The sequence below is a fragment of the Schistocerca cancellata genome, chromosome 1 (genome assembly GCF_023864275.1).
Source record: "Schistocerca cancellata isolate TAMUIC-IGC-003103 chromosome 1, iqSchCanc2.1, whole genome shotgun sequence".
In the NCBI taxonomy this organism is placed as follows: Eukaryota; Metazoa; Arthropoda; class Insecta; order Orthoptera; family Acrididae; genus Schistocerca; species Schistocerca cancellata.
The window spans coordinates 89747429-89775147 of NC_064626.1; the positions used below are offsets into that span (position 1 = coordinate 89747429).

Here is a 27719-nt window from a genome sequence, read left to right on the forward strand (position 1 = left end):
TCCTCCTGTTCGGATTGTCTACCATGATGAACTCACAATATTTACGTCTTTAAGAGCACAGTGTTCGAGCAAATATCTGTAACTAGTGGCAAAAGAGTAATAGTGCACCACAAAAATAAGGATAAACATGTTGAACAGTGCGAAAGAAAAAGTACGGAATATAAAAACGAGCGTTTGTTTCGGAAATGAAGTGGTAGGGCGACCTTCAGACCAGATGAGAGGAAACGCAGGTGCCAACAAACTGTAACTGATTACTTATTCACATAAAAAGACGACGGTAACTGTTTCATAATATAAAAATAAAACATGTTAAAAAATTATATCGTTCTAGATCCCACAAAAAAGGCGAAAGGAATCTGGGAGAAATAAATTACAGTTGCAGCAAGAAAAGGCGGTTTTATTTACAAAACACACATTTCTGTGTATGCTGTGGAACATGGCCACGCAAACAAACTTTTATGTACAGAGGTCAGAGTGTTTTCAAAACTTAAAGAACACCTTGGAGGACTTCACTTTGATAGTGATGAAGCGGTACAAGCACAGGTGAGGCTCCTTCAACAAACAGGGTACAGCGACGATATCAACAAACTGATCCCTCTTTTGAAGAATTTTATTCGTCATCAGGATGACTATGTTGAGAAATAAATATATTGATATGAAGAAAAAAGATGTTGAATGTTAATGAAGTTTGTTTCATTTAAAAATCTTCAAGAGATTACTTTACAGCGCGCCTTCCTATATAACAGGTATACAGCGTTAATAATTCTTTATTCACAAAAAGATATATAAAATCGTAAACATAAAAGCTGTAGTACGCAATCGACATTAACAAGTCATATTTTTCCGAATATATTATACCTACAAGAAATTGATAAACGTAGTAGGTGACTATGAACTAAGCAGGTTAACTCGTAGCAAATGTTGTGTGCTGTCCTTAGGTTAGTTAGGTTTAAGTAGTTCTAAATTCTAGGGGACTGATGACCATAGATGTTAAGTCCCATAGTGCTCAGAGCCATCTTAACTCGTAGCAATAATAACACAATAATAACTACGAAACAAAGATGAACGATGACTTTAAGACGAAGTTTCTGACGTTACAGGAAGAGTGCCAATCCCGATGCAGAGTCCCTACTGCCTATCCAAAAGCGCACTGATAATGTTTACTGACGTGCTGAGAATGGAAATGAAGAAATGGTCCGTCACGGTCTGTTCTGTCCAACCGACTTTGTATGGGTGAGTATATTATGGTACGTACCACCTGCAAGTTTTCCGGTGCATTAGACAGGAAATCATGTGTACCGAATCAAGTGTATTACCCCATTAATGATAAGTTAACCCTGTCCTCTTACGCAGTGTTCTAAAATTATCAAATTTTGTTCAATAATATTATACAAGTTGTACGCTACGTATGGTCGCATTAGCAAGGTCATAGATCGTGGCTGGACAACAATTTCAGTATACTGTAGAGCTACATATAGATAAATACAATGGTAGCGATGGTTAGTTGGGTTGGTGCATAACTTCGCAGCGTTTACCCATAAGTTTAAAACAGAACATATATACATAACAGAGAGTGTAATCAATATCACTACATCACTATTTACAACAGTCTGCCAACACTGGGACAACTTCTCGGTTCCGCGACTGTAGAAAACACGCGGTTTGAGGAAAACTCGTCGAGCCTTGTTCATAGGCATCTTTATCCGGAAAGGAAATTCCGTGAAGGTCATTCAACAGAGAGTGGAAAAGCGGAAATTCTGAGGGTGCAAGATTAGGAGAATAAGGTGTGCGTAGAATGACTTCCCGACCCAACTCTTGTATAGTGTTTTTTGTCAGTCTAGCATTCTGCTACAATGTGGGCGAGAGTTATAGTAGAGTAACATCACTTCACGTAGTCTTCCTGGTCGTTGTTCTTGGACTGCGTCTCGTCTCAGTTGTTGACAACAATTGTCAGCGGTGATAGTCACACCTCGGGGAAGCAATTCGCAGTACACCACACGGTCGCTATTCCACCAGATGCATGACATGTTTTGTGGATGCGCGAAGGTCTTTGTACAGGGAGTTGTTACTTTGTTCAGGCTCAACCATACCTTTATTTTCCTTATGTTAGCGTAAAGATACCATTTTTCTTCACCAGTAACTGTACAGAATAGAAATCTTCAGTTGAAACTTCCGGGCTGAGAGGCCGTGGTCGATGTATAAAATTTCTACCTAACGTTTCGTCTCCATCTGCGGGAGACATCTTCTAAGGTCATCCGGCTACTGCCACTGGAGGCTCCAGGTACTCTCGCATTTATAGAGCGCATAGAGGGCACCATCATTCGTCACGTGATGCCGACGGTATGCCTATCTTGGAAGGCGTCATCATTCTCGATTAAGAGTAATCGATTGTCATTCTGCTGGCGTAACGTCGACATCCATATTTTGTCCAACTTTAAAACTTCCTCTTTTCTATTAAATGCGATTTCCTGGATGTGTCGGTAATTAAACGGGTGGATGGCACGCTGGGCCACAAGGTATATAGAAAGAACACTCACACGGATCGATACCTCTACAAGGAATCCAACCATCATCCTAGGCAAAAGAGAGGTGTCATGGAAACCTTGGTGGACGGAGCCAACAAAATCTGCGAGCCCGCTCACTTACAGGATGAACTGGATCACCTACGGTAAGCCTTTATGAAAAACGGATATACCAGCAAGGAAATTGATCGAGCCCTCCATCAAAGAAGAAATGAAGCCAGAAGTCCAGAGCAACAACAGTCACCTACTGGAAAAGTTTTCATTAATAAGTACCGGAAAGTTCTGGCCAAGTATGGGATCGAAACAATCTTCAGACCCACCAAGAAGAGTAAGGAATATTTAAGAACTGCAAAAGACGCCCGACATCCCCTAGCAACACCTGGGGTACACAAAATTCCATGCAGTTGTGGACAGCATATATTGGAACAACGAAAAGAAGTGTAAACACCCGCTTAGCCGAACATAAAAGAAACTGTCAGGACACATCGAAAAATCGGCCGTAGCTGAGCATGTTTTTCGACATGGGAATCACGAAATTAAATTTAACGAGACAAGCGTTCTAGCACGAACATCCCATTATCATGCGCGCATGTGTAGAGAAGCAACAGAAATTCACAAACACCATAACAATTTTAATAGAAAGGAGGAAGTTTTAAAGTTGGACAAAATACGGATTCGACGTTGCGCCAGCAGAATGACAATCGATTACTCTTAATCGAGAATGATGACGCCTTCCAAAGATAGGCATACCGTAGGCATCACGTGACGAATGGTGGTGCCCTCTATGCGCTCTATAAATGCGAGAGTACCTGGAGCCTCAATGGCAGTAGCCGGATGACCTCAGAAGATGTCTCCCGCAGATGGAGGCGAAACGTTAGGTAGAAATTTTATACATCGATCACCGCCTCTCAGCCCGGAAGTTTCAACTGAAGACAACACCGGTCGTGAAAGCCTACATTGTAAGAATAGAAATCGTCGGCGTTGTTCATGAATCAATGGATGACGCGCAAGCGGAGATGCACATAGGCCCACCCGCTGATTTTTGTGATTTTGGCTTAGAGAATACAGTACCCACATACCAGATTTGTGAACCGTCCCCATTGCATGCAAATGTCACACGTGGTAGAACGGTCACATTTCATCTCATCCGCCAGTACTCGAATACACTGACAGGGATCATTGTGGATTAAAGCATTTCAATATATTCACCAAACGCCGAAGGTCTTCCTAGACGTGCAAAGTCACTAATGTCAAAACGATCCTCCTTTAAGCGAGAAAACCATTTTCATACCGTGCTCTGTCCAATGGCATCATCGTCATGCACGGCGTAAATATTTCTGGCTGCCTCCACTGATGTCACCCCTCTATTGAACTCCTGTTCTACCGTCCACAGCTCCACTCACTATCTACAAACGACAAAATGACAGTATGTAAATCCAAATACCAAAAGTGAACCAAAAATAAAAAATTACAATCGATTAAAAAAAAGCATTGCAGCCGGAATACCAACAAGCAAAACAGAAACGCTATGAACGTATGCCCCATCCGAATAGTTTTGTCGCGTGTTATCTTGATAGAGTGTATTCAACACTACCTTCCTCTGTAGTCGTATTTTGTCGAGGTGTTCTGCCAGCAGTGTATATTTTCATACAATGATCGCTTTCACGACCGGATATTTCAGCTGCCGAGATTTCTTCCGGATTGTATGGCTGTGGTCCATGGATATCTACGGAGGTGCTCCTGCTTGTGCTGAGTCTTACCGACTCGCAACAGTTTTCGCAACAACGAACACTTCTGATGCCGGTACTGGCCGTGGGTGTTGCCAAACAACGTACTTTGTCGAGAATGAATTCTCTCCTGCTCTGACACGCGTACGCTACGTCGATTGGCAAACTGAAACTATGCGCCCGACCGACATTCGTGCCTGGATACTCCGCAGGGTGTGATGGCGACGCCTGACACGGGGTATTCGACAAGCATAGGGCTTATGCTTGCCGAATGCGATGCATGCCAAGTGCTCGCCGAGGTGTCGAGGAGTACTGTACTCACTAGACAGCGAGCGCCTTGAACGAGATATGCGGGTAACCTCGCGAACATCAAATAGTCGCCGTTTAGTAGCTCTTTAGAATGTAAAACGGTTCGCTGCTCGTAATTAGAGCTGCTGCTTCTGTAGTGCTGTCATGAGCAGTACGTTAAGAAAGAAGAGGAATCGGGGTCGAAGAAGATAATGGATGTTGTGGCGTAGCAAGACAGCCACGCCACTCGGAAGTAGCCGAAATGCACGCGTTACACACGCCGGCTGGCGTGAGGTCTGAAACAGGATACGTAATGAATGCTATAAAGAAAAGTACGTAGCTTCTTTAATACTTAACTTTAATCCATCATTTGTATACAGCATTCTTGATGATACAAGTGAGACTCTCTCTATATATGGTTAATGGCGCCTTGCTAGGTCGTAGCCATGGACTTAGCTGAAGGCTGTTCTAACTGTCTCTCGGCAAATGAGAGAAAGGATTCGCCAGTGTAGTCGCTAGCAACGTCGTCGAACAACTGGGGCGAGTGCTAGTACGTCTCATCTAGACCTGCCGTGTGGTGGCGCTCGGTCTGCGATCACTGACAGTGGCGACACGCGGGTCCGACATCTACTAATGGACCGCGGCCGATTTAAAGCTACCACCTAGCAAGTGTGATATCTGGCGGTGACACCACAATGGACGGTATCAATTAAAGGAGAGAAACATTAGTATTTATTAGTTGCAAGTAAAGTTCTGTTCCTTACTAGCTTTTCCAAATTTAACTTTATTGTTTTGCTATGTAGATACTAACACGAATTCTTTACAGACGAATGGAAAAACTAGTAGAAGTCGATCTCGGGGAAGATCAGTTTGGATTCCGTAGAAATACTGGAACACGTGAGGCAATACTGACCTTACGACTTATCTTAGAAGAAAGATTAAGGAAAGACAAACCTACGTTTCTAGCATTTGTAGACTTAGAGAAAGCTTTTGACAATGTTGACTGGAATACTCTCTTTCAAATTCTAAAGGTGGCAGGGGTAAAATACAGGGAGCGAAAGGCTATTTACAATTTGTACAGAAACCAGATGGCAGTTATAAGAGTCGAGGGACATGAAAGGGAAGCAGTGGTTGGGAAGGGAGTAAGGCAGGGTTGTAGCCTCTCCCCGATGTTATTCAATCTGTATATTGAGCAAGCAGTAAAGGAAACAAAAGAAAATTTCGGAGTAGGTATTAAAATCCATGGACAAGAAATAAAAACTTTGAGGTTCGCCGATGACATTGTAATTCTGTCAGAGACAGCAAAGGACTTGGAAGAACAGTTGAATGGAATGGACAGTGTCTTGAAAGGAGGATATAAGATGAACATCAACAAAAGCAAAACGAGGATAATGGAATGTAGTCGAATTAAGTCGGGTGATGCTGAGGGAATTAGATTAGGAAATGAGACACTTAAAGTAGTAAAGGAGTTTTGCTATTTGGGGAGCAAAATAACTGATGATGGTCGAAGTAGAGAGGATATAAAATGTAGACTGGCAATGGCAAGGAAAGCGTTTCTGAAGAAGAGAAATTTATTAACATCGAGTATAGATTTAAGTGTCAGGAAGTCATTTCTGAAAGTATTTGTATGGAGTGTAGCCATGTATGGAAGTGAAACATGGACGGTAAATAGTTTGGACAAGAAGAGAATAGAAGCTTTCGAAATGTGGTGCTACAGAAGAATGCTGAAGATTAGATGGGTAGATCACATAACTAATGAGGAAGTATTGAATAGGATTGGGGAGAAGAGAAGTTTGTGGCACAACTTGACCAGAAGAAGGGATCGGTTGGTAGGACATGTTCTGAGGCATCAAGGGATCACCAACTTAGTATTGGAGGGCAGAGTGGCGGGTAAAAATCGTAGGGGGAGACCAAGAGATGAATACACTAAGCAGATTCAGAAGGATGTAGGTTGCAGTAGGTACTGGGAGATGAAGAAGCTTGCACAGGATAGAGTAGCATGGAGAGCTGCATCAAACCAGTCTCAGGACTTAAGACCACAACAACAACATGTAGATGTATTTGAGAATTTGTAGTTGTTGCCGTGCGTGTAGCATCACAATCTTAACAGCAGACATCAGAAAGTTTCGTGAATACCCAACACCAAGAACAATTTGTGCGAGATAAACGAAAGTTAACGTCTAATCAAGTTTCGTGCCAGTCACAGAAGAGTGGCGGTAGTATAGCGCCACTCTGATGATGCAGATCAGGTTTGCTTTAAATACGCGCTGTAACGGCCGTGAGCGTTAAGTTACCTTTGAGATTTGCGTTTGTCAAGAATTCCTTTAAGACGACGAACACGCCACCTCAGCGAGTTTGAACGAGAACCTGGAGGTTCCTTCCACGATACTGCGAAAAAACTTGGCAGGAATGTGGCCTCTGCACACTATTGCTAGCAGTCGTGGTCACCTGAAGGTACTGAAACGTCCCCTTAGAACAATTTTAGAATTACTGTGCTGATAAACCTCTTACATTTTTTACTTTTCAAACAGCTGAGCAAAACTGAACGTACTCAAACATTCACTAAAGTGACACACAATATTTTTTAGCGCGACGCAATCTGACTTTCAATAATCCCTACAAAAGAATGGCCCTGACTAACATTAACATTTCACAAATCGCTTACCTCACAAAAATCTTGGTTACTCGAACTACTGCAATACAGCGAGCGCCACTACTGCCAGCTAAATAAAAGATTCAAACTACGGAAGGCACTAACTACTGATAGGGATAGTTAGCAAATGAAAGATTTTAATAGAGAACAAACAATGTATTTACCTTAATATCAAAAATGGTTCAAATGGCTCTGAGCACTATGGGACTCAACTGCTGTGGTCATAAGTCCCCTAGAACTTAGAACTACTTAAACCTACCTAACCTAAGGACAGCACACAACACCCAGCCATCACGAGGCAGAGAAAATCCCTGACCACGCCGGGAATCGAACCCGGGAACCCGGGCGTGGGAAGCGAGAACGCTACCGCACGACCACGAGATGGCTACCTTCACTTACCTAACTCCACCACCCTTCCTTTTTTCTTCCCCTCCCCATCCTCTCCATCCCCTCACCTCCACTCCCCCATCTAGAAATTGGCAGGAAAAGAACTCAGTCTTTTCTGGGCAGCCAAATAAGACAAAGATAAGTGTTTATTTTGTATATATTGCTGCATCTTCCCTCCTCCTCCTCCTGTGACGTAATCCAAGATCGGGGCCCAGGGAAAAATGGCTGGAAATTCGCTCAGTCTGTGTCTAGCTGCTGGACTGGGAGGATGGGCTATTGTGTTCAATGGATTAGATGCCTGTGCTGGAGAAGAAGGAGTTTAATGGGCATGTTATCTGAAATCACACAGTTGAGGATTGTTTCCATAGCCACTTGCACCATGCTTGGAAAGCGATGATAATTGGTGAATGTATGAAGAAGACAAATATGCTTCATCAAATAGTGAAGATGCAGCAGGATGGGGCTAAGTTACACTTCGCAGTTCATGCTGATAAGTGTGTGTGCTGGAATTATAGATCATTCGATAAAAGTCCAGTCAGTCTTCTGAAGTGCAAGAAGCAAGAAGCTTGCCCACTCTGGCACAAGCATCCATGTGTACAATTGATGAACAGTGATGAGCAGGGGTAAAATTAATAAGTGTACTATATACAAGCATATGGCTGAGGACTGTACCCTAGAATCCCACACAACGAGTGGAAAGAAAACATAATGGATGAGTTTGGGTTGAATACTTTTCAATATGGCAATGTAGTGGATGGCGTGAAGATCCATTTCAGTGCTCATGGAGATAGATGCTTGTGCTGTAAGTGTCAAGCTTTTCGAAATTGCGTAACACCCCACATCAACTTCACTGCATTCCACAATGAAGCATAGGTGTTCACCTTGAGGTTTGTAGGCGAGATGACCACACTACCACCAGAGGGTGCTGTTGGCCCTCCTCCACTCCCCTCCCCTTTTCTCTCCCCTCCCACAAGGTAATACAAGATGACAGTTCACAAAAAAGGGGCAGGAACCAGTACAAACGCTGAATCTAGTCACGTGATAGGTTTCAGCCAATAGGATGGTAATATCTGCTAACATCATCAGAGGAGATAGATGGTGGACTCAGGATCTCCACAGCATCAGGCTCACTGAGTCAGCCAGCAGCAGCAGAAGAACTATGAAGCATCAGCAACAGCAGTCGAGATCCAGCACAGCCCTGCAGAACAGTATGAAGTGGAAACGTAAGTATCCCATACCACATCTTTGTCTGTAGTTAGTTTTATTATTGTTTGTTTTCATGTCTTGGTCTGAACATAACACTTCCTCCTCCCTCTTCAGAAGCAGCCTTCGACATGTGAAGGGCTGCATGGGAAAGCACCACAATGTCAGCATCTGTCACATCCCCACACGCAGCAACCTCAGCTGCCATCATGTTGAGACCTGCACTGACCTCTGTACCTCTAGTAGCAAAAACCTCCATAATGTATAAACCTGTAGCGATCACCTGGGATCCTGTAGCACACGTTATCCCACATGCTGGAGCGGGATATGAAGCTGTTGTTGTCTGTCCTATTCATCGATTTGGGTGATGGGGACGCCCAGCCTGCTCCGGACATCTCAAATGCTGCTGGCGGTCCTAAACAATAGCATGATGGAGGTCAGTACTGGTCACCAAAATATGATCCATCCCACCAGAACATTCCTGTGGCAGCGTAGGGGCAGAGTGCAGATGCTGTGGATAAGAAGATTCCACAAATAGCCCACTTGCTGGAGCAGGACAAGGAGCTGTTATTATCTGTTTCACTCATTGATTTGTGTGATTGAGGACTCGCGGGCTGTTCCTAATGTCTCGAGTGCTGTTGGTGGTCCTAAAAAACAAGATGGAGGACAGTACTAGTCACCGACGTATGCCCCTTCCAGTGGAACATCCCTGTGCTAGCGCAGGGGCAAGGTGCAGACGCTATGGATAAGAAGGGTTCAAATATGCCCATGCTTTTCAGCTCTACATACAATTTAACTTCTAGTGGAACAAAGCATGTAAATATGGGTACAGAAGCACATAATAACTGGGTGTTTCATGTGAGGATAGAAACTGAAAACGCGTCGAGGAGTGTTAAAGTGTCTATTTCTTGGACAATATCGTGCAGAGCATTACATCAATCAGTAGATGACCACAAAGTATTATCCAAGTCGTACCTCTCTGGACATTCACCTTGCTAGTGTGACACTGTCTATTACAACAGTGTATGATGACTCTCCATTAAGTGTGAAATCGGGTGAGAAGTGTGTTTACCTATGGCATGCCGTAGTTATGAACATATGCGATATGGAGAGTGAGTTATGGTTTGCATTGGAGAGATTGAGTCGGTGGTTGCCAAGGATAGACTCCAGATACAATGATGTTGTAAACTTTCTATGTGTGCATAGTGTACATGTTGATGATTTGGAACAGTACCTTTCTTTCCGCAATAACACAGAGCTGGAAGAGAAACAGGTTAAATGTGCATGTGAAAAATCAGAGTATTGTAATGTGCCCAGATGTTCAAAGGAGATATGTGTGGAATTCATTGCATAACAGAAAGCTTTATTTGGGAAATACTGTAAAGGTGCATAGAAGATAAAGAAAGAGTCTGATGATTTTTTTACATACTATGTCGATGAGGATATTTAAATAAATAATATGTGTATAATCTCAAACTGTATGTGTGTCTTATTTCATACCTCTCTCATTATAGTCCAAGTATTACACTTATAATATCATCCGCCCCCAGTAGGTGAGTGGTCAGCGCGACAGACTGTCAATCCTAAGGGCCCGGGTTCGATTCCCGGCTGTGTTGGAGATTTTATCCGCTTAGCGACTGGGTGTTGTGTTGTCATAATCATCATCATTTCATCCCCATCGACGCGCAAGTCGCCGAAGTGGCGTCAAATCGAAAGACTTGCACCAGGCGAGCGGTCTAGCCGACGGGAGGCCCTCGTCACACGCCATTATTAATATCGTTATTTTCAATGCTGTGGCTATAGTCATACAGCAGCAGACAGTTGCCATTCTCTGTTTAGGCAATGTAGCTCAGTTGGTTAGGTGGCTACACATATTATTACCATCCTCACAAGTGTGTCTTTCTATATGTGCCCACTACTTGCCGATACCTGACATACTCGGCATCATGGGAGGGTGGGTGAAACATCCACGTCAGAAGGACCTTGTTGTAGGTGACTAGTCCTGTGAAGATGCAAAAGAAGACCTGAAGAAGAAGAAGTAGAAGAATGGAATCCTCCTTCCTTACAATATACGAGCAATTACTGTAGGCCCATCCTATTGTGGCAAGACTAATGCTCTCACGACGTTGCTAACACATGTACATGGAGACCGATTTGAACATGTTTGTGTATTTTCAAAAACGCTGTTTCACCCCAAGTATCAGCTTTACAGGGGATACTGCGCAATCTAAAAGGCGTTACAATCACGACATTCAGTCAAAGCAATGATATCCATCCACTGGAAAAAGTAAAGCCAAACACAGTGTTATATTTGATGTATCTGTGGAAAACCAAGACCAAATTCGAAAATATTGCTGTTTCGGTTGTCACATGGATGCTGAGGTACTTTATCAAAAACAAATATGATTCTTGAGTTTCTCCCGGCGTATTTGATAGTCAAAATATCCGCGGGTGTACTGTCGGTCTACAGTGTCCAACGGGCACAATATTTCGGCGATCATACATGTCGCCTTTTCAGGTGCACTGACGGACTGAGCTCCTGTGAACGTGCCGGCACGGAGATCCGTACGCTATGGCTGCTCAGGGAGAACTGGCTTCAGTTGCGGCGGCGGCCGATTTAAATACCCTCCGCCCGCGGCGCACTCCCTCCGCCGTCCGCGCCCCGCGCTACGGTCACGCGGTGGAACAGATTTCGACGGCGTCTGGGATGACGTCGGTGTGATGGCTCTGTCGGCCGTGGTTGTCACAACTATGCGTTTGCCCGATTTACTCTTGATTAACCCAATCGCTGGTTCCCAAGCCTTGCTAAGATTATAGTCACAGTCACGGTTTATGAGGTCGTCATTGGTGCGAATTTCGATGGCCTCTCTAACAACGCTGTCCCAGTATCTCGACATCTGTACCAGAATCCTCGTGCGTTCATTCTCCATAGCGTGATTTTCTGACAAACAATGTTCAGCGACCGCCGACTTGCTCGGATACATCAGTCGAGTGTGCCTCTGGTGTTCACGGCATCGATCCTCGACGGTACGCATCGTCTGACCAATATACGACTTGCCACATTGACACGGAATCTGGTACACGCCGGCTTTCCTCAGACCGAGGCGCGCTCCCCACCAGTGCACGAGTTTTATTCGGAGGACAAAACACACTTCCGACCCGGTGTTTCTTCAAAATGCGGACGATTTTCCCCGAGAGTGCGCCTGTATATGGAATAAACGCAGTGCCTACCTCCTCCCTCGTGATTTCATCTATCTTCACAGGTTGTGCTGTACTGGTTGGGCAGAGAGCACGTTGAATCTGCCACTCTGAGTGCCCATTTTTTCGAAATACAGTTTTCAGATGTTCCATTTCCTGGGGTAGACTCTCTGCGTCAGAGATAGTGCGCGCCCTATGTACTAGAGTTTTAAGTACCCCATTCCTCTGTGAGGGGTGGTGGCAGCTGTCTGCGTGCAAATACAGATCAGTGTGAGTTGTCTTCCGATACACCCCATGACCTAGGGTGCCGTCAGCCCTTCTTTTGACACAGATTTACCGGAGGGTGACGCTAAGAAATTGTTACCGCAACGTCCGGTACCACCTAGACTATATGGGCTCCCGAAGGTTCACAAAGAGGGGGTACCATCACGCCCCATTGTCAGAAACATCAGGGCAACTCCGCCACGGGCGGAGGGTACTTAAATCGGCCGCTGCCGCGACCGAAGCCAGTTCCCCCTGAGCAGCCATAGCGTACGGATCTCCATACGTTCACAGGAGCTCAGTCCGTCAGTTCACCTGATGATGGCGACATGTATGATCGCCGTAATGTTGTGCCCGTTGGACACTGGTAGACCGGCAGTACACCCGTGGATATTTTGATTAAAAACAAATTTATTCCAGAATTCCAAAACAGTTGGTTAGGGATAGTGCAAACCTCACAAACCTTATTATAGCCTTCAAACAAGAAAATCTGAATTTAAAACACATTTACGAAGCACTTGTAGGAACTGACATGTCGTTTAATGATTTTGTAGAGATATGTGTTGATTGCTGGAATCATTCACCATATAGGTTTCTCGTTATTGATAAAACAAGAAAACTGAGTGGTTGCAGGAATAGGCGAAGATTCCAAGAGTTTCAGTACATATAGCCCATTAAGAGAAGTGAGTACATCAGTATAACCAGCACCATGAACAAATTCGTGTGCATGTCTGGCTCTCAACCCGAGAGAATGGGTGTATATAGACAGAACATTCGCTTGTACACGGATGCAAAAATTCAAGCTTTCAAGCATAAATATGAAGATAGTAACTGTTCTCGAAAGAACCGTGCCGCTTCTCTAGAATAAATGATAATTAATTGAAACCATCAACTGCCGACAGGTGTTGATATACCTCGATGGGGACCGCTGAAAATGTGTGCCCCCCACTGGGACTCATACCCGGGATCTCCTGCTTACATGGCAGATGCTCTATCCACCTGAGCCATCGAGGACCCAGATGGCTCTAAATGGCTCTGAGCACTATGGGACTTAACATCTATGGTCATCAGTCCCCTAGAACTTAGAACTACTTAAACCTAACTAACCTAAGGACAGCACACAACACCCAGCCATCACGAGGCAGAGAAAATCCCTGACCCCGCCGGGAATCGAACCCGGGAACCCGGGCGTGGGAAGCGAGAACGCTACCGCACGACCACGAGATGCGTGCGACCCAGATGAATAGCGCGACTGCCATGTACGCAGGAGGTCCCAGGGTTGAGTCCCAGTCGGGGCACACATTTTCAGCTGTCCCCCTCGAGGTATGTCTACACCTGTCGGCAACTAACAGTTTCAATTAATTATCATTTGTTCTAGAAAAGCTGCACGGTCATCAATGGTGTCTGTTCTTCTGTTCTTTCGCGAACAGTCACTATCTTCACACACACACACACACACACACACACACACACACACATATATATATATATATATATATATATATATATATATATATATATATATATATATATATACAGGGTGAGTCACCTAACATTACCGCTGGATATATTTAGTAAACCACATCAAATACTGACGAATCGATTCCACAGACCGAACGTGAGGAGAGGGGCTGTGTAATTGGTTAATACAAACCATAAAAAAATGCACGGAAGTATGTTTTTTAACACAAACCTACGTTTTTTAAAATGGAACCCCGTTAGTTTTGTTAGCACATCTGAACATATAAACAAATACGTAATCAGTGCCGTTCGTTGCATTGTAAAATGTTAATTACATCCGGAGATATTGTAACCTAAAGTTGACGCTTGAGTACCACTCCTCCGCTGTTCGATCGTGTGTATCGGAGAGCACCGAATTACGTAGGGATCCAAAGGGAACGGTGATGGACCTTAGGTACAGAAGAGACTGGAACAGCACATTACGTCCACATGCTAACACCTTTTTATTGGTCTTTTTCTCTGATATATATATATATATATATATATATATATATATATATATATATATATATATATATATATATAGTTAAAGGCAACCCAGCCATTGACCTTTGTCTTTGCGAATGCACACATGTTGCCTGAACTCTTACGGGAATCGTCACCTTAGTGTGCGTGAGAAAGGAGTGGATGGGCAAATATCTCTTAGAAGCATTACGTATGTAGATTGTGAGTCTCACGGGAAGCGTGCAAGGGATATGTCCCTGCAGTCACGCTATTCATCTGTGTCCTCGGTAACTCAGATGGGTAGAGCATCTGCCATGTAAGCAGGAGAACCCAGGTTCGAGTCCCGGTCGGGTCACATATTTTCAGCTGTCCCCATCAAGGTATATCAACAACACCTGTCGCCAGCTGTGGGTTTCAATTACTTAACATTTATTCTAGAGAAGCTTCACAGTCATCAATGGTATCTGTTCTTTTGACAACAGTTACTATCTTCATATATATATATAGTTAAAGGCTACCTAACCATTGACCTTCGTCTGTGCTAATGCACACAGGTTGCCTGAACGCTTGCGGGAATCGTCACCTTAGTGTGCGCTTGTAAGGAGTGGATGGTCAAATATCTATTAGGTACATTACGTATGTAGATTGTGGACAATTGGGAATGTGGGTCTCACGGGAAGCGTGCAAGGGACACGTTCCTGCAGTCGCGCTATTCATCTGTGTCCACGTTGGCTCAGATGGGCGATGCCACGGTAGCTCAGCGTGTTCGGTCGGAGTGTTAGCTGCCCTCTGTAATAAGTAAACTGAGTTGATCGATCAACAACGAACTTAAATGGATGTCTTACGACGTCCGCCCTAAGCAGATGCTACGAACAAAAGCGAACAAAATGAGATTAACTCAGCATGTTCGGTCAGAGAGCTGGTTAGCCTCTGTAATAAAAAACTGAGTGGAAGGATCAACAAACGAACTTTAACGGATGTCATGTGACGTATACAACGATCAACAACGAACGAAATGCAAAAAAAAAAAAAAAAAAAAGAGATGGATATAGCGTGCGCCATGTAAACAGGAGATCCCAGGTTCAAGTCCCGGTCGGGCCACACATTTACAGCTGTCCCCATCGAGGTATATCAAGAACACCTGTCGGCAGCTAAGGGTTTCAATTAACTAACAATTATTCTAGAGAAGCTGTACGGTCATCAATGGTATCTGTTCTTTCGAGAACAGTTATTATCGGGTTATTACAAATGATTGAAGCGATTTCACAGCTCTACAATAACTTTATTATTTGAGATATTTTCACAATGCTTTGCACACACATACAAAAACTCAAAATGTTTTTTTAGGCATTCACAAATGTTCGATATGTGCCCCTTTAGTGATTCGGCAGACATCAAGCCGATAATCAAGTTCCTCCCACACTCGGCGCAGCATGTCCCCATCAATGAGTTCGAAAGCATCGTTCATGCGAGCTCGCAGTTCTGGCACGTTTCTTGGTAGAGGAGGTTTAAACACTGAATCTTTCACATAACTCCACAGAAAGGAATCGCATGGGGTTAAGTCGGGAGAGCGTGGAGGCCATGACATGAATTGCTAATCATGATCTCCACCACGACCGATCCATCGGTTTTCCAATCTCCTGTTTAAGAAATGCCGAACATCATGACGGAAGTGCGGTGGAGCACCATCCTGTTGAAAGATGAAATCGGCGCTGTCGATCTCCAGTTGTGGCATGAGCCAATTTTCCAGCATGTCCAGATACACGTGTCCTGTAACGTTTTTTTCGCAGAAGAAACAGGGGAGATTGCATAAAACATGTTAACTTTTGGTGAATTGCGAATTTGCTGCACGAATGCGTGAGGATTCTCTACCGCCCAGATTCGCACATTGTGTCTGTTCACTTCACCATTAAGAAAAAATGTTGCTTCATCACTGAAAACAAGTTTCGCATCGAACGCATCCTCTTCCACGAGCTGTTGCAACCGCGCCGAAAATTCAAAGCGTTTGACTTTGTCATCGGGTGTCAGGGCTTGTAGCAATTGTAAACGGTAAGGCTTCTGCTTTAGCCTTTTCCGTAAGATTTTCCACACGGTCGGCTGTGGTACGTTTAGCTCCCTGCTTGCTTTATTCGTCGACTTACGCGGGCTACGCGTGAAACTTGCCCGCACGCGTTCAACCGTTTCTTCGCTCACTGCAGGCCGACCCGTTGATTTCCCCTTACAGAGGCATTCAGAAGCTTTAAACTGCGCATACCATCGCCGAATGGAGTTAGCAGTTGGTGGATCTTTGTTGAACTTCGTCCTGAAGTGTCGTTGCACTGTTATGACTGACTGATGTGAGTGCATTTCAAGCACGACATACGCTTTCTCGGCTCCTGTCGTCATTTTGTCTCACTGCGCTCTCGAGCGCTCTGGCGGCAGAAACCTGAAGTGCGGCTTCAGCCGAACAAAACTTTATGAGTTTTTCTACGTATCTGTAGTGTGTCGTGACCATATGTCAATGAATGGAGCTACAGTGAATTTATGAAATCGCTTCAATCATTTGTAATAGCCCTGTATACTGGTCGTTAAAATTGCTACACCACGCAGAGACGTGCTACAGACGCGAAATTTAACCAACAGGAAGAAGATGCTGTGATATGCAAATGATTAGCTTTTCAGAGCATTCACACAAGGTTGGCGCCGGTGGTGACACCTACAACGTGCTAACATGAGGAAAGTTTCCAGCCAATTTCTCATACACAAACAGCAATTGACCAGCGTTGCCTGGTGAAACGTTGTTGTGATGCCTCGTGTAAGGAGGATAAATGCGTATCTTCACGTTTCCGATTTGATAAATGTCGGATTGTAGCCTATCGCGATTGCGGTTTATCGTATCGCGACTGAGCCGTGGTAAAAATTGCTGTTTTGAAGAGCGCACCGCAGCGCGCAGTGTGAAGCAGTCGCCCTCCGTTTCTGGCGGTGGGGCCGCTGTGGCAATCGCAGCTTTGGTGTCTCCCCCTGGTGGGAAATGGGGGGAAAGGTTGCCTGTTCACGTGCATTTAAGGGGCGCTATGAACTCGCCAGTCGGTCAGTCTGGATCAGTCTCTCGTCCCCAGCTTGCTAGTCTGTATCTCGTCCGAATTTGTGAGACAATTAGTGTCTGTCTGTCGTCTGGAGTGCTAGTATGTCTTTCGTTCGGATCAATCTTTAGAGCCGGATAAATGAGAGTCTATCCACTCTGCCAATAAGAGAACTCAGCGAGTGGTCGCCCGGTCGGGGCTTAGTTCCTGCATCTGAGTCTGCGCGTTAGGCCGCCAGTCTGGTCGAGTTGCTCGGGCAATGGTCATTGGCGGTTGGTCGGTCGCTCACTGAGACACGAGATGACTTGTCCGCCTTGAGCGTCGGCGCTTGTGAGGTCGCCACGTGAGTCCAGTAGGCCGCGCCGTATAACGAGGGGTAGTGGCTTCGCGGTCGACACGAGAGCAACAGGAGTCAACCCACGACATCGGTCTGGCCGGTGCGAGCTGCGACGCCGTGAGACAGGAGATCGGCGCGCCTTCCTGCGTCCGCTGAAGCGGCTGGCAGCGGACGATTCGGGAGAGCGATTTGGGGGTGCTGCGCCAGGTCTTCTCCAGAAATCGCAGTTTATTAGAAGTTAAGTGATTGGTGATACGTTGTTTCATTTACTAGTTAAATTATACTTGTTTTCTTGGTGAGGTCACCAGCCGCTTTGTTTGGAGGTCGTCCCATCATTCTTCTCCGTTTGCCCACCCGCGAGAAGGTGGTTATTTATGAATTAGGTGGTCCACTTTTCCCTTGTGGAGTAGGGGCGGGTTAGAGCAACCTGCGGTTCGGGTTGTTCTGTAATCTCCCTATCAATCTGCCGTACGTTAGTAGCTGCCTCTGTCATACTTGTCGGTTTCGGCGTGTTAACGAATTTATTGCTTGAAGTGTAACAGCCTAATTCCTGAAACATGTTTTGATCTTGCCTATCATCTTGAGAGGCGGTATCTGTGTACTGTAGAGCATGTTTACTTGTTTGGCCGACCTTGTAGAATTTTATTTAAGAAAGCATTTCATGGGCTTTTATTTAAATGACCATTTTAGTATATAAAGTTGCCACCCTTCCACTGTAAGACTTTTCTTAGAAGTTAAAATCAAGTTGCACCTTCGGAGGCAATGTTACATTTTTAATTTTAGTGTTTTGTACCATTTACATCCCTCCTACGGGGCGCATAGTTTGTGTGCTTGTGTGAATTGTTAAAACTTTTAGTTTAAAGTAATCTGGTGTGTTGCAGATTTGCACCAGTGTAGCCTTTCAGAGGTTGTTGTGAGCGGTCGTAACTACGGCCATGTCAAAAGGGAGTGACAAAGTTCTCAGCCCGAAAGCTCATATAGTCAAAAATTTGTTTCTTTCTGCCTCTGAATAAATTGTAACTTGATATTTAGAGGGTGCTTTCTGATTATAATTTTAAATGTGTTTCTTTTAAAAAATGCTTTAGGCACCATTAAAGCGAATAAATTAACCATTTGTTATAAAGGAATTTGCTTGTGATTTTATCAGTTACTCCCTGGCAACTACTTCCTCGCTCACATAGTGTGATGAAATGTGTTAATGTTCTTGATGAATCGCTAGTAAGTAGAATAAATTCTCAAGAAAATTCTTTGAAAATAGATCACGGTTCAGCTACATTGCTGCTCCCGTTGGTCGAGATCCAATGACTGTTAGCAGAATTTGGAATTGGTGGGTTCAGGAGACTAATACGGAATGCCGTTCTGGATCCCAATGGCCTCGTATCACTAGCAGTCGAGATATTAGGCATCTAATCCGCATGGCTGTAATGGATCGCTCAGTCACGTCTCAATCCCTGAGTCAACAGATGGGGACGTTTGCAAGACAACAACCATCTGCACTAATAGTTCGACGGCATGTCCAGCAGCATGGACTATCAGCTCATTGACCATGGCTGCGGTTACCCTTGACGCTGCATCACAGACAGGAGCACCTGCGATGGTGTACTCAACGACTAACCTGGGTGCGCGAATGGCATACCGTCATTTTTTCGGATGAATCCAGGTTCTGTTTACAGCATCATGATGGTCGCATCCGTGTTTGGCGACAACGCGGTGAACGCACATTGGAAACGTGTATTCGTCATCGCCAGACTGGCGTATCACCCGGCGTGATGGTATGGGGTGCCATTGGTTACACGTCTCGCTCACCTCTTGTTCGCATTGACGGCACATTGAACAGTGGACGTTTCATTTCAGATGTGTTACCACCCGTGACTCTGTCCTTCATTCGATCCCTGCGAAACCCTACATTTCAGCAGGATAATGCACGACCGAATATTGCAGGTCCTGTACGGGCCTTTCTGGATACAGAAAATGTTCGACTGCTCCCCTGGCCAGCACATTCTCCAGATCTCTCCCCAACTGAAAACGTCTGGTCAATGATGGCCGAACAACTGGCTCGTCACAATACGCCAGTCACTATTCTTGATGAACTGTGTTATCATGTTGAAGCCGCATGGGCAGCTGTACCTGTACACGCCATCTAAGCTCTGTGTGACTCAATGCCCAGGCGTATCAAGGCCGTTATTATGCCAGAGGTGGTGCTTCTGGGTACTGATTTCTCAGGATCTATGCACCCAAATTGCGTGAAAATGTAATCACATGTCAGTCCTAGTATAATATATTTGTCCAATGAATACTGGTTTATCATCTGCATTTCTTCTTGGTGTAGCAATTTTAATGGCCAGTAGTGTAGTTAAAGGCTACCTAACCAATGACCTTCATCTGTGCGAATGCGCACAGGTTGCCCGAACGCTTATGGGAGTCATCACCTCATTGTGCGCGAGTAAGGAGTGGATGGGCAAATATCTATTAGAAGCATTACGTATGTAGATTGTGGACAGTTGGGAATGTGGGTCTCACGGGAAGCATGCAAGGGATAAGTCCCTGCAGTAGCGCTATTCATCTGTGTCTTCGGTGGCTCAGATGTGATGTGGTTCGAGTCCTGGCCACGGCACACATTTTCAACTGTCCCCGTTGGTGTATATCAACGTCTGTCGACAGCCTAGGGTTTTGATTTAGTTATCATTTCACTTTGCACTGATGTAACAAAAGCCATAGGATAGCGACATGCACATACACAGATAAAGAACACAGTAGCTGCGACTACAACAGAAGAAAGCCGACCTGCGCCCACTGCAGTGGGCCCCATATCGCCAACTGGCGCGGTTACCTGGCCCTCTCTAGGCACAACAGTGCTGTGGATAAGAAGACCAAGGAAAAGGAAATGCGCAGTCAAAGAAGAAAGCGCTGAAAGACGCCAGCACCCAAGACTAGTCAACAAAGTGGAAAGCTGGCAACACCTGAGAGGCGACCGATAGGCGCGAACACCAGCGTGTGGCGAAGTGCATCTCCACCCCCCCCCCACCCCCCCAGTAAGATTGGGGATGAGAAGGCAGCGGAGTGGGGCAGCTCGACGCCACACACAACAGCACCGATCACCGAACAGTCAGCATTGTGCGCTGGCCCACTGGTGGCAGAGGTCGCATAGGCTGTCACGTCATTAATGAAGAAATCAGTGCCAAAATTCGTACTACTAAGACGTTTGCAGCTGCAGAACGAGCTGCAACAAACCAAGAGAAAACCGCAGCCATGCCATAGCGTGTCCTTGACGAAGAGGAGCAGCATTTTCGTAGAGCTGTCAGTGCTAACAGACAAGCAAATGTGGATGAAATACACTCCTGGAAATTGAAATAAGAACACCGTGAATTCATTGTCCCAGGAAGGGGAAACTTTATTGACAAATTCCTGGGGTCAGATACATCACATGATCACACTGACAGAACCACAGGCACATAGACACAGGCAACAGAGCATGCACAATGTCGGCACTAGTACAGTGTATATCCACCTTTCGCAGCAATGCAGGCTGCTATTCTCCCATGGAGACGATCGTAGAGATGCTGGATGTAGTCCTGTGGAACGGCTTGCCATGCCATTTCCACCTGGCGCCTCAGTTGGACCAGCGTTCGTGCTGGACGTGCAGACCGCGTGAGACGACGCTTCATCCAGTCCCAAACATGCTCAATGGGGGACAGATCCGGAGATCTTGCTGGCCAGGGTAGTTGACTTACACCTTCTAGAGCACGTTGGGTGGCACGGGATACATGCGGACGTGCACTGTCCTGTTGGAACAGCAAGTTCCCTTGCCGGTCTAGGAATGGTAGAACGATGGGTTCGATGACGGTTTGGATGTACCGTGCACTATTCAGTGTCCCCTCGACGATCACCAGTGGTGTACGGCCAGTGTAGGAGATCGCTCCCCACACCATGATGCCGGGTGTTGGCCCTGTGTGCCTCGGTCGTATGCAGTCCTGATTGTGGCGCTTACCTGCACGGCGCCAAACACGCATACGACCATCATTGGCACCAAGGCAGAAGCGACTCTCATCGCTGAAGACGACACGTCTCCATTCGTCCCTCCATTCACGCCTGTCGCGACACCACTGGAGGCGGGCTGCACGATGTTGGGGCGTGAGCGGAAGACGGCCTAACGGTGTGCGGGACCGTAGCCCAGCTTCATGGAGACGGTTGCGAATGGTCCTCGCCGATACCCCAGGAGCAACAGTGTCCCTAATTTGCTGGGAAGTGGCGGTGCGGTCCCCTACGGCACTGCGTAGGATTCTACGGTCTTGGCGTGCATCCGTGCGTCGCTGCGGTCCGGTCCCAGGTCGACGGGCACGTGCACCTTCCGCCGACCACTGGCGACAACATCGATGTACTGTGGAGACCTCACGCCCCACGTGTTGAGCAATTCGGCGGTACGTCCACCCGGCCTCCCGCATGCCCACTATACGCCCTCGCTTAAAGTCCGTCAACTGCACATACGGTTCACGTCCACGCTGTCGCGGCATGCTACCAGTGTTAAAGACTGCGATGGAGCTCCGTATGCCACGGCAAACTGGCTGACACTGACGGCGGCGGTGCACAAATGCTGCGCAGCTAGCGCCATTCGACGGCCAACACCGCGGTTCCTGGTGTGTCCGCTGTGCCGTGCGTGTGATCATTGCTTGTACAGCCCTCTCGCAGTGTCCGGAGCAAGTATGGTGGGTCTGACACACCGGTGTCAATGTGTTCTTTTTTCCATTTCCAGGAGTGTAGCTTTGTAGAGGTATCAGTGCTAACAGACAAGCAACTCAGCATGAAATAGCCATTGAAATCAGTGTTAGACTCGACGAACGTATCTGTAAGACCAGTGCAGCGAAATTTGGGGCGAATGTGACATGGCAGCAGACGGCCGATGCGAGTGTGTTTGCTAACACCACGACATCATCTGCAACACCAGCTCGTGACCTAGACGGCTGAAAACCGGTCTGATGAGTCCTGATTTCGGTTGGTAAGAGCCGATGGGAGGATTCGAGTATGGCACAGACCACGCAAAGCCATGGATGCAAGTTGTCAACAAGGCACAACGCAAGCTGGTGGTGGCTCCACAAAGGTGTGGGCCGACTTCACATGAAATGGAATGTGTCCTCTTATACAGCTGAACAGATCATTGACTGTAATCTGTTACGTTCGGCTACTTGCAGACTATTCGCTTCCATTCATGGACTCCACGTTCCCAAACAACGATTCGCTATTTTATCATGCCTTGGCCGTTCACTATTGGTTTGAAGAACATTCTGGACAGCTCGAGCAAATGATTTAGCCACCCAGAGCGCCCAACAGGAATCCATCACACGTTTCTGGCACATTATCGATAAGTCATTTCATACACAAAATTCTACACTGGCTACATTTTGGCAATTATGGCAGCTATAGAGGCAGATGGTTCAATGGTTCAGGGACTTCCATCGACTTGTTGAGTCAATATCATGAGGAGTTGCTGCACCACGCCGGGAAAAAGGTGATATAACACGATATTTTGAGGTATTCCATGACTTTTGTTACCTCTGTGTAATCTTAGAGCAAACGCTGCGCGCCTTAGTACTATAAGAGCACATAAAATCTGCAGCACTAGCAGCAGACCAATATTTCTTGGCAGTTGTTGTCGCCAAACGAGAATCGATGTTGCATTTTACTACGAAGCGAGGAAAACCAGTGGTAAAGAGAATGCATTCGGATTCGAGAAGCCAGAAACTTCCATCCTCAGCCCATCAAACAGATATAGGTTTTTGTATTTTCTCTAAGTCGCTTAAGACATGTGCTGGGCTGTTTCCTTTGAAAAGGAGACGACCTATTTTCTTTCCCAATTCGAGCTTGTTTCCCGCCTCCAATAATCTCGTTTTCAGTTGAACATTAACCACTATTGTTCCTTGTATTTTAGTCCTCGCAGTGCGACAGGATTGCTTATGGCCAAAATATTGGCCGTTGGAAAGAAGAAATAGTATATTTCTACGAGTATTTTCCAGATATTATTATACAACTTCTAAAGCTGGAGAGAATTCAGGGTCAGCTAAATCTTAGGTACGCACTGCACTTTCTACGTGCATCCATTAAATTTCGGAAAGACATATTAGTCAGTTCAACAGTTTTCTGCCAGGCTGTCAAAAGATTTCTTACAGGGGCTTCCTACAACGGAAATTCGACCCAGATTGCCTTACATAATATTCACTTGCCTAAAGAAATTCGGAATGATCATAGACGCTTTCCAGTAAGAACTGGCGTATTACTTACCTGTTATAAATGTTACAGCTTAGTCTTAAACATAATGTAATTGGTATCATGGACAGGAGCCAGAATATTTTTGTTTTCAGGAGTATCATTCGATCTAGAACCAAATATGATTGCAGTCTCCTGAGAAGTAATCAGTTTTTAAACGGGAAAGAAATGCGGATTCGACGTGCTAGGACCAGCATAGGAGTTGTGCATATGAAGCGAACAACTAACGAACTGGTGGTGGAAACTGCATAGACGTCCAGATGAAATAAAAATTCGTATTCTTGTTAAAAGTACGTTCTACGCTAGACAATCAAATAATACAGAAATTGGGAATATTGTCTCTGTGGTAATAGGAGGTATAAAAACCTTGTACTGCTTTAGACCTTCCAGACGTAATAACTGTTTCACTGGCGTCACGCCGGATAATGTTGTGGCAGTTGTTCGTAATCTTCAGGTGCTTACTGACGTGTTGCTGCAGAAGCTCGCCAATATATGCACCGTCTCGCTAGAAAAGCGCAGGCCCCAAGGGGTTGGGGTACAACGTCATCGTAGACAAATCACAGAGGACGGCGATATCCAGTGTCTCTTGCCTGAGGAACGGGCCACGGTCTTCTCATGCGCAACGCGGGAAAAGCGAGGCCGCGAAACGCGTCCCAGCGCGCTCGCGAGCAAAATATTGGCGCCTAATTTAAGTGTCCGGTCTCCGATTCCCCGTCTGCGTTTTCTCGGATTCGTTCATCAGCAGCCGACGATGCCTTAGTACCGCCAGTGTTGGTCCTCATGTTTTGCTAAGCTCGAATCTCACATCGCTGTTAGTCAGGTCGTTACTTTCGAGCGCTTCTTTAGTGATGAAGTCTCAGACCGTGGTAGCGTATATCCTTAAGGTTATGGCACGTCTGGCCAGTGTTAGGTTTCCCACACTGTCTCCTTAGATCTTGTCCTTAAAAGAACCCAGCGAAGTTTGCATTCGCGTTGGGGAGCCGGAAGACACATTTTATTTTATGTTTCTTCAACAGCCTGCCGATATTAAAAGCCGTGGCACCAACATATGATAGAAAAACCATCCTTGTGGAACTCTCCGTTCCTTCTAGCTGTTCTTGAGGTTTAGTGCGTTGCAGGCTTTCAAGAATCAGAGCTGAAATATTAAAAGTTTTGGTTGATTTCGTTGACTAGTTGGCGCATTACAAGCCAAATACTGCTGAGTCTATAGTATACATTATTAATATACACATGAATCGAATGGTCGAAGGTTCTTATCACTCGGCACTTGCAAATTTTGAATGTAACATAGAAATTTATAAATGAAAGATTGCAATTAAATAAAATCTGCAGGTAGTACTTTTAACGACTTTAAAAGATGAGTGCAATAGCAGAAGTACTTTTACGAATGCCGCTTATTACTGCAAAACACTTATTGGTGTCGATGGTCCATCAATGAAATAAAATATAAGTTGAATAACAGGGAAACAACAGGTTCCTACTTCACGTAATTAGTTATGAACAACAAAATAGCTCATGAGATTTTCACTTCTAAATGCTTACTACGTCTTCACTGCAGAAGCTACGGAAATCTCACAAATCGGCACTACGAAATATTTCTATCTCCCGCGACCACGCGCAAACTCTCAATCCTCCCTAAGTCTTCCCTGCGACCGTCCATCACGCCTTCTGTCCAGCACTTCCCCACATCCTCTGCCACCCGATGCTCCTCCCCCACATCCATACAGTCTCTCCACTGCCTTTGGTAATCGCCCACCGTAGTACCCGGTGCTGGGATTGGCTAGAGCAGTCCCGCCATGTCTCCAAGCCAACGCACACTCACAAACATATTGAAACACATATGAAATACTGGATTTACATTTAAATAACCTAAAATTAAATAAATATTCCTACGGCTGGACCATAAACACGCTCTAACACACATTATTAAGTACATAAACAAATAAAATAAATATGTATCAAAGGAACAGAAACAAAAGTAGGCCAGTAGGCTAATGTCTCTGTGTTTTCTAAAACAGTAAATATTTGACCAATTTCTTCATGAATAGTATATATCGGATCTAAACAAAGACATAGACCAATAAACATATTTATAAACATGCTGCTACTGTTTTTTCGTGTAGCTGTGGAGTACTTATGGCCTGAGGCGATCAATAGTAATCGGCCACTGTGACCTCCAATAACTCATGTACTATTCAAGTTACATGCCAGTAATTCATACCAATTTATGTTTACACTAATAGCTTTCTAAAGACACGTCGATCGACAAAATCGGATGAACCGTTTAGAGTTTGGAAATTCGTTGCTGGGTGTTACTTGTACAATTTACCAGTCAAATACTAAACTTTAAACTAATAAAGATATTGAAAATCTGATTACACCCGGAGAATTGTCGTGCAGATAATGGTAATGTACATGTTTCTTTTTAAGGTATCATGATTCCTCTGGCTATTATTAATCTCTACATGAACTGTGAAATGCCTGCCTTTATGGTTTCACAAAGTCCGCCATCTTCGGCACTCTGTAATACAAATCTCCTTCATCGACACAAAGCCCATTCCTCGACACAGCGTCAACATGAAATTCCCAGCCACGTGGTCGGCCTGCACCACGTGCTGGCGCTACCCCTCCTGCTCCAGCTAATGTTCGGAACCATGTGGCCGCCGACGATCCCTGGCTTGCCAAGCGGTCCGTCCGGCCACGCCAACTCCAAACTTAGAATGTTTTCAGGACGCCACAACTCCCTCGTTACCTCACAGCATGCAAGCTGAAATGCAATACGAATCTGTTTATCAGAGCCCCATTTTTTTTACAAAAACAAAGCGAAGATGGCTAAGCTCTGATGATAAGCTCCCTGCATCTGAGGTAGCTCTAGCGCTGTGAACTAGAGCCCGTAATGCGCCACTGCATTGAGATACGTGATGGCAGCTAGTGGATATAGATTAGTGTTAGTTGGTTTCTGGAACACACTGCAGCTCGAGGAACTGCTTCTTCTCCACGGACCATGACAGCTAGGAATGGGAGATCTCCATTTTTCTCCACTTCCATGGTGAAGCAAATGCTTGGATGGAGGGAGTTAAGGTGTTCCATCAATGCAAGAAGCGTGGTCATACTACAAAGATGTCATCCACATATCTCCAGAAAAATTTAGGTTTCAACATTGCCGACTGAAATGTTTTTTCCTCGGGAACATACATGCACAAAATTTTAATTTTTGTCTGAAATAATCACGACATTCTACCAGAAACAGATTAAAATAGTTTCAGCTCCTTAGTTCCGGTCTAGGTTGTCGGAATGCATCTTTGGTTCGTCAGGCAAATATCAGAACTAGTAAGCCACTCCCATTTGTTCCCAAATGGAGACTCCCATTATAAGTTCGCCTGGTATTGGCTGAACAGAACCGCGAGTCTATAATTGGTCGGATCTACTCCCAGGAGTGGAGAATGGAAAGTGCAGGTAGAAAAGAAAAAGGAAACCGAATCCCTAAATCCCTTTAAGTGTCGAGCAAGTCGTCGATTTTTCTCAGTATGCACACGAACAACACACGTTCAAGTAGACTAGCCTTAATAAATTTTTGTCACGGACAAATTAAATTAAAAATAGTTCCCATCCATCTGGTATGTTCAAGTTTTTCCTTGGATGTAAGGCAAGTGCCGAAGCTGGAAATCCCTCCTAGATGTCCTCAACTGGGGTTCCCTCAGGCTGGTATTTGGCTCAAAAATTCCAGGCTCTTATATGGATTGTTACTAGAACAGCTCTCTCTACCCTTAGCGGTAAGGAATGAAGGGTTCCGTATACGCCACGTCACATTATACTGACCTACTTACGACATGACATACTTGCACCTACAACCACGCA

General features: G+C 45.2%; 1 protein-coding gene across 1 annotated transcript in view; it reads left to right on the top strand.

Annotated features, from left to right (window-relative positions):
• LOC126166000 (estradiol 17-beta-dehydrogenase 2-like) overlaps window positions 1-27719 on the top strand; it is a 413320-nt gene that overhangs the window by 343600 nt on the left and 42001 nt on the right. The window contains exon 4 of the mRNA XM_049920367.1: window positions 1101-1233. Within this exon, the coding sequence (XP_049776324.1) occupies window positions 1101-1233 (133 nt within the window). The remainder of the gene's footprint in view (window positions 1-1100; window positions 1234-27719) is intronic.